Here is an 8038-nt window from a genome sequence, read left to right on the forward strand (position 1 = left end):
CTAGGACAAACAGTGATTAAGCTATAAACTGGTATTTTTAATTACAGCTATGTGCACATACCTGCACAGACCACGCCTCCCCACCCAGCCAAATCAAACTCACTGCTGAATTTCGAAGTGATAATAGGTGTATTCTTCCCTATCAGGGTGCACACTATTGTATGAAATCTTTCTTCCAAATTCAGTGACCAACATTTATTTACAGAAGCAGTAATTTGCCTCAACACTTGGCCAAGTTTTATGTTTAATTCATTTGTGTCCATGTCTTTTCTCTCAGAAAATGATCAAAACTTATCATTGCTCTTCCATTAAAAACATGCATCTCCAAAAATATTAACTTTACAGGAGAAATAAAAAAAAACCTTCTTTACTTTCAGTGGATGTCAATTTCAAAGGATTTTATTCAGAGTAATTTTGGAGTGTTTCTATTGGGCCATTTGTCGTGTAATTTTCACACAGTGTGAAAGACAGCTGCTGAGTTCCAATGATGTAGAAAAACAGTACTAAGCATCCACACACAGAGATGCATGTTTTTAATTGCAGAGTGACGATAAGTGTGGTGTCAACTGTGAACTATACAACCCTAACTGAAGCAAATTATTTTCACTCCACACATGACATCCCTCTTCATCAACCCATAGTTTCTGATAACTTTTACTGAGATTGTCAGTCTAATATGTGTGGTGGAAAATTGTGACAGAAATGAAAAACTGAGTCTCTGAGTCGGTACCAAAGTGAGTAACAAATTTATTGGAGTAAGGAAATGCTATGCATAGACCCTTCTATTCTCCTTCTCCCCTGGAACAATTTCTCAAAAAGCCTTTATACTCCTAGCCCCTCCTTAATTATAAAACAACTATCATTCTATTGTCTCATATGGCCATGAACAAAGTTACATTACGTAGGTGTTCACTCTGTTTCTAACTGTGATGTTCTGATGCATTCCACTCCCAGAGCCCCCTTTTCAGACCGTTTCAACTAGCTTCAGTTATCTCAACTCAGTACAGAGAGGAAGGAAACTGAAGGTCAAGATGTGCCAGCACACACACATACACACATAAGCCTGCTGCCTTCACAGAGTGTTCAAGAAGGGAAAACAACGTTAGTCACACAAAAATATATGGCTTTTGCTGATATAGATGAAATTAACAATCCCTTTAATTTATTATGAATCATTTCCATCACATTTGTTAAGACTGTTGTAACTTTGCAGGGCTTTTCTCCAAAACTGAAATGGTTTCCTGTACGTTTGTGGTGCAACTCACTTGTGAAAACCCGAAAACCAAAATGTGCAAGCAGTGGTGGCACAAGTCAATAAACCATTTTGAGACTGGACACGTGGTTTGAGGCTTGGGTGGTGAACTCTACTTAATAGTTTCCAGATTACTTGATTTGTCATAAGCAATATATATATATATATATATATATATATATATATATATATATATATATATATATATATGAATAATAAATTAATAAAGAGTCAGAAAATATAATTAAAATCAGAATATAAGAAAAATATTGCATGTATATTTAAATGGATATTTGAATGGATCAAACAGATTAATTTTATTTTTTACTATTTTCATGTGTTGAAATAGACAATAGTCCAAGACTTTGTTCATTTAAGTTTTATTCATTACTTTTTACATTACATTCATTATTGTTACAGCTGGTGTTGCCACAAAGCATTCCAGGTTCGAGCTTTAAATGGGAATCACCAAGATGACAGTGGCAGGAAAAAACTCCCAAAGAGCCTGTCATACAGTAATGGAACAACCCTTGTGATAATATCAGGGATTCCTCGAGGGGAAATAGAAACCTGACATGGGTGAGGGCAAGTTAAAACTGGAACTGAAGAGGGGCCTCCGTCCTACTCTGGTCAACACCTGTGCAAAAAGCAAACAAAAGAAACAAAAAGCAGTGTATAAACAGCTGCTGAAGTGTGAATGAAGAGCTCTGGAGGTACAGAGAGCACACGGTACATGTTCTGAATGAGTTAAAATGAATGATGATTCTGGAGAACTGTTTTCTTTTGCTTATTCAGGTTCAGGAGCACAGTGTTTCTGAGGTGGAGCGGTGTGTGTGAGTAAGAAGAGACTGTGGCTGAAGTTGTCTGTAAGTGTTTATTCACTGTTTGAATCCTCACCTATGGAGCAGGAATAGGGCAATATTCCCATCTATTGTTCGTGCTTTTCAACGTTTGGAGTTCTCTCTCAGTCATTTCTCTGCTAGGCTCCCTAGCATACAGACCCTGCCTGGTATAACTGGCTGAAGAGCAGCATCATCAGCACATGCAGAAGCATATATACAGTACCAGTCAAACACATCTTCTCATTAGTGATTGGTGGAATAGGGCTTTTCACTTTATAGAGCTGTGCACCAGCCCCTACCTCTGCACAACCCAAGTTATGGTCTCAGACACATTAAGAAGGGAGAGGTTCTACAAATTAACTCTCGATGTGGCCACAGCTGTTCACTGAAAACCGTTCCAGGTGACGACCTCATGAAGCTGATTAAGAGAATACAATCTGCAATTTTTTTTTTTGTTTACTACATACTTCTATATGTGTTTCTTCGTAGTTTTAATGTCTTCCACATTCATTTACATTTATGTAGAGAATAGTAAAAAATAAAGGAAGACAATTGAATAGGATGTCTCCCAACTTTTGACTGGTACTGTATATTCACAATATGTGGAAAATGGCCAAAAACTACATGCAATATGACTTCAGCACTGAATGGATCCCAATGCCTTTACCTCCCACTCATTCTAATTAACCCTGTTGCTTTATGCTCCCGATTTTAATAGCCTATGTAAAAGGTCTTTGTTGCCCTAAAGGCACATTCCTCCCCAAAACTATAATTGTGTTTCTTGTTTTGCCAACGCAATGTTGTGTATCACTGCACTATATTCTTCCGCCTCTTCATACTTGTATCTTTTTAAAGATGACAAAATATTAAGAAATCTTCTGTCTTAATACAGAATCTTCACACACAAGACCAGTGATTTTTGGGACACAAAATGTGAGATAACATGAGCTGTTTTGATCTGTCTCCACTTCTGACAAATACCTGAGGGAGAAGGGCTCCCTGTTGATTATTGGGTGACGGTTTTCTTAAAAACACAGCAAATATGTGTGCTCAGACAGGATTTTGTTTTGAAAAGACCAACTCTTGAAATAATTTTGTTAGTGAGCACTGAGTGAATTCCCATGTCCTGAACCCCCACTGATCCTCATTAAACATGTTGTTTCATGCTTCAGGTGTTTTCAGTTTGCGTGAAAGGTCCTTGTTGCCCGAAAGGCACATTCCTCCCCAAAACTACCATTTAATGTGTCCTTTCATGAATGAAATAAGTGTCAACCTGCTATATATCTTTCCCCCACTGTACTGTCAATTGTGGCTTTCATATTTTGACATATTTTGAAGAATGGCACATTATTGTGTAGATCTAGAGCCTACCAACAAACACATTGTGAAACAAGACCAATTGTTTGGTAATTTTGGTAGTTTGGTAATTTCTCAATTTTTTTTTCAGTTCATAAGCTTAACCCACACATTTATTTTTCAAAAATTCATACACCAAATTAAGATCCTCAATCACACTCAGTCCCACCAATCTGAGAGTGTGAAGGGTAAAGGAATTGGAGGCTTCTTGTTTCACTTCTCCTAAGACAACAAAATTTTGCTAAACACACTAGGAGGAGAACACTAACTGCTTGTGTTATTTGAGTTTATAGATGGAGCAAGGAAGACTGGCTCTGCAGAAAACTCTCTAAACTATTAAAACAGAGGAAAAATATTGTTAAGTGACATTTGTTGAGGGCCATGACTGAATCTTCTGCTTCTGATGAGAAATCCTATTAATCATCAGCATAAAGAGACCCTTAGTGACAGTACGGCCTGTTAGTCCTTCCTCCATCAAAAAAGTAGGTTCTTGAACCCCTATAAATCACCTCCCTCAGTCTGACAGTCTCTTCTCATACTACTACCATGTTTAGCATGTGCTCTCACTTTACTAGTGGTGAATACAGCCACTTAGCACGAAAGGTCAAGGACATTCATTCCAGCTTTGGGCTTTTGAGCAATAGAGCAGTGTTCTGTTTAGTGTTCTGTTTAGAGGTGGGGTGGCACAATGCTGTCTCATACTGGAGGAAACCCACACAGACACAGGGATAGCACACCAAACTACTCGCAGACAGTCATCTGGAGCGGGGCTCGAACCCTCAACCCCAGGACCCTGCAGTCGTGTGACAGTGACACTATGTTCTGCAGCACAATGCCCCACATAATATGTCCAGTTGAAATATTTTTCTTTTTTTTTTCTGAGGTAAGTCTATAAGGTTTTCTGACTGCTGTTAAATTAGGGATAAGCATGTATATCTCTCTTCCTTAAGGAATCAAATTTAAGCCTAATCATACACCATCTGAATTTGTAAATAATTTCCCCTGGATAAAATCTCCTAAAACAAAATAAAAAGACAGGTGGAATCTTGCAATAATTGCCAAAACAAAAGCTATTCATGAGCTGTATCAGGCCTGTTTAGACAAGCAACAGCAGAGTGGAATTCCCCACAGGCTGCCTTTGAGAACTTCAGTTTCAGGGTCACTGGAGCTGGAATGGTGCCTGCAACCCAGGTCTCAACATCCGTTCCTGCCCCTTCTTATGATCTTGGCTGAATGCAGCCAAACCCTCAAGGCAATGTCTTGCGTAAAGCCTTCACAGAAGAGTATAATCAGGCTAGCATGTCCTTTGCGTAAGTGGTTATCTCTGGACTTTGTGGGCTTGTTTTATTTTTCACTTAAATGGCTAGATGTGACCAGGGCTAGAGTAACTGATCACTGGCCTTTACCAAAAACTTTAAATTAATCAGGCAAGTCATTAAGAACAATGCAGTCTGGACAGCTGCATATGCCACTTAAGGGGAAGAGAGATATAATAAAGGTAGGAGAAACAACAAATAAAATGACAAAGATCAAAATCAAGAACTGATAAACAAGTACATGATGTATCAGCAAATGTACCTTTTATGAGATTCTTAAATCAGGAAATTGAAATAAAGGACTGCATATTGAATGTTTTATGAAGTGGTTTGAGCTATGTGCAGTTGCAGACTGAAATGAAGAGGAAACCTAAGAAGTGTTTGCTTTAGGATTAAGTTAGATGTAAAGGGAAGTGGTGTGAAGGTGTCAGAGTGGATACTGGGTCTATTGGAGTTATTGAGTATGGTGACATGTGCTTTAGAAGAGTCTTAAATTAACGCAAGTCAGCGTATGATGCATTGGTTGTGGAAAGAGGGTCAATTAACCAAAGGGTAAAGAGTCATTTGAACCAGTGAGATTTTAGCAGTATGTTCTTAATAAAACTCTGCCTATGAAAGCTAAGGTACAAATCTTTACCTCTTGTAAATCCTTGCAGCTACATGCTTGTTGCGACATGTTTGGGCTTCAGGATTGTTGGAATTTGTGTATTTCCTAAACACCACCCCTTCCAAAGATGACTATTTAAAGCAGTAATTCCACGCATTCTTCCCAACTTGCGCTCTCATCTCTATCTGTGCTGACTACAGAGAAGACACCATGAGCAAGATCATTGTTTATGAGCATCGTGACTTTATGGGCATCAGCAAGGAGTTCACTTCTTCTGTCCCCAACTTGGTGGCGGAGAACTTCAATGATTGCATCTCCTCTTTGAAGGTGATCGGGAATCCCTGGGTGGCGTATGTAGATATAAACTACAGTGGGTCTCAGCAGGTGTATGAAGAAGGAGAATATCCCTCCCTGGATCGCAATGATAGCATTTCTTCCCTAGAGCTTGTTACCGAAGACCTGACAAACCCTATGATCACACTCTATGAGCACGACCAGTTCCGGGGCAAGACCCTTGTTCTCACCACTGAGACCAACCTGGCCTATGGCACGTTCAACGATGTGGCATCCTCCCACAAGGTGCAGAGAGGAGCATGGGTCCTCTACGAGCATATTAACAGACAAGGAGCTCAGATGGTGGCCAGGGCTTCTCGAGATGTGGCTAATTATGGCTGGTTCAATGACAGAGTGTCTCAGGTTCGTCCTCTGAAGCCGGGGAGGGCCATCATTAAAACTGAGATCCTCTGGGACAAGAAGGAAGAGCAGACCAAATCCGTCACCGTTGACTCCATATGCGGTTTGAACCATGGAGACAATGAACAAAGCTTCTCCACTGAGCTGTCCAGAGAGTATGAGGGATCCGTCACTGACAGCTTCAGCTTCAGCAACTCCACCCAGATCACCTGGGGAACATCCTTCAGCATAGACATAGGCCCAGTAAAAGCAGAGCAGAACTTATCGCTGAGTAACACCTTCACTGTGCAGAAGGGTAGCAGCAACACCAGGACCGATCGAAAGAGCATCCGCATCAACCTGCCGACCAAAATCCCTCCCCACACCAAACTCATCGTCAACGTGCTGAGGAAGGAAGTGGACGTGAAGGTCCCGGTCAAGATGACCATCCAGAGTGGGTCCCAGAGCTCAGTGGAGTTTGGGGAGTACAGATGCCAGGCTGGCAACTCTATCACCGCTGAGTACAAGGAGGAAAGGATCTAGAGCAGCAGCTGGTAAGACATAGAGCAGATCCCTTTACAGGTTTATAGAGTATTACTCTTTTCTCTGACTTCCACCTTGTCCCCCTGCTTAAATCACACCTTGCTGATCTTGAAAGGAGAATATAATCCTGTACATTTTTACTGCACATTTCTTGTTTATTGCAGAGTGGGGAAGACAATAAAAAAACATTGTGGTCTACAGCACATGCTGAATCCCCTTGTATCGGAGGTGTACTTATTCATGTTTGGAAATTAAACAGAACATGTCATTAGACCTGGGGGAAGGGGGTGTCCAAACTGCTTTAAGACTGTGTTAATTTCTATGTGCTGTTCGAAACTCTTACCTTATTGTCTCTTCTTCTCGGTAGACCTTCAGGACCATGTGCTTCAGGACGTCCAGCTCTGAGATCGGAAGACCTTCTCCCTGACCTACAGGCTTTGAGATTCCTGAACTTCTATTGTCCAAACATGAAAAGAAATGTTTGATAATCTTTGGATTTTGCTAAATTTTCTTGGGGACCAATTAAGATATTTATCTATATATCTCTATATCAAAAGCCCAAATTCAATAAAATACAAACAAATGAAAATAATGACACTGTTTCCTGTCATCTTTTACAAACAAAAATATATCTGTGTTTCCACTCCATCCTCAGCCAGTAGGACTGGCTAGATTTTTGCCACTAGTTTTTGCTAAAAATACATAACTAAATTATTAAAATGATTTTAATAATTTTTTTAGCCTTGTAACTGACAATAAGTCATTTTTACACTGTGTTTAATATTGTTCCATGTACCTTTTATTAACTAGCTTTCCTTTTTTAAGCCTGCAACAGAAAAACAGAAAAAGACCCATTTCTCTATTTTGAATGATACAAATTTCATTGAATTAATGAAAACAAACCTTGTTCTACAATGTGATTAAAAATAAAAAAAATGTATACAAAAAATAATATGAACACAAAATACAAAAATACAAATAATGGATATGAAAAAAGACAAATAAATTTAAAAAGTAAATTAAATTAACAAGATTTTTCATGTGACGATGCTTGTGGATTTCTGTGTGGAACAGCAGTTATTTACCATAGTGCAACACAGAGGATATTAGCTGTGTACAGTGAGGCACTAACAGGACACCAATGTGTTCAGTTTCAAAGCTGAGGACCCTGTGAATATAATCAAATTTTCATTAATTACTTCGCATTTTTCATATATGTCAACATCTTTTTACAATTTAGAAATTAACCGTCCTGTTATGCTCCGGGTCAAACTGAACCATTTTAAAGTTTAAAGATCTAGGAAAAATAGTATAAAAGTATTTTTTTAGTGTGAAATTTCTGCTGTTTGCCTTAATTCGTGTAATCAACATACAATATTAAAATAGTTTATCTCACATATTTTCAACCACCCCCTGCATGTTTATATCACATAGATACTGTTCGGGTCAA

At 39.0% G+C, this 8038-nt stretch overlaps 1 protein-coding gene across 1 annotated transcript; it reads left to right on the forward strand.

Moving 5' to 3' along the window:
- Nucleotides 1–5544: 5544 nt before the first annotated feature.
- Nucleotides 5545–7162, forward strand: LOC136697609 (epidermal differentiation-specific protein-like). Its single transcript, XM_066672822.1, has 2 exons — nucleotides 5545–6599; nucleotides 6956–7162. The coding sequence occupies exon 1, from the start codon at nucleotides 5584–5586 to the stop codon at nucleotides 6586–6588; it is 1005 nt and encodes a 334-aa protein (XP_066528919.1). The 5' UTR covers nucleotides 5545–5583; the 3' UTR covers nucleotides 6589–6599; nucleotides 6956–7162.
- Nucleotides 7163–8038: the final 876 nt, after the last annotated feature.

Source organism: Hoplias malabaricus, chromosome 5 (genome assembly GCF_029633855.1).
Source record: "Hoplias malabaricus isolate fHopMal1 chromosome 5, fHopMal1.hap1, whole genome shotgun sequence".
Taxonomy (NCBI): Eukaryota; Metazoa; Chordata; class Actinopteri; order Characiformes; family Erythrinidae; genus Hoplias; species Hoplias malabaricus.

Coding starts and splice junctions, on each gene's coding strand:
- LOC136697609 (XM_066672822.1), top strand. CDS start 5,584: ATGAGCAAGATCATTGTTTATGAGCATCGTGACTTTATGGGCATCAGC.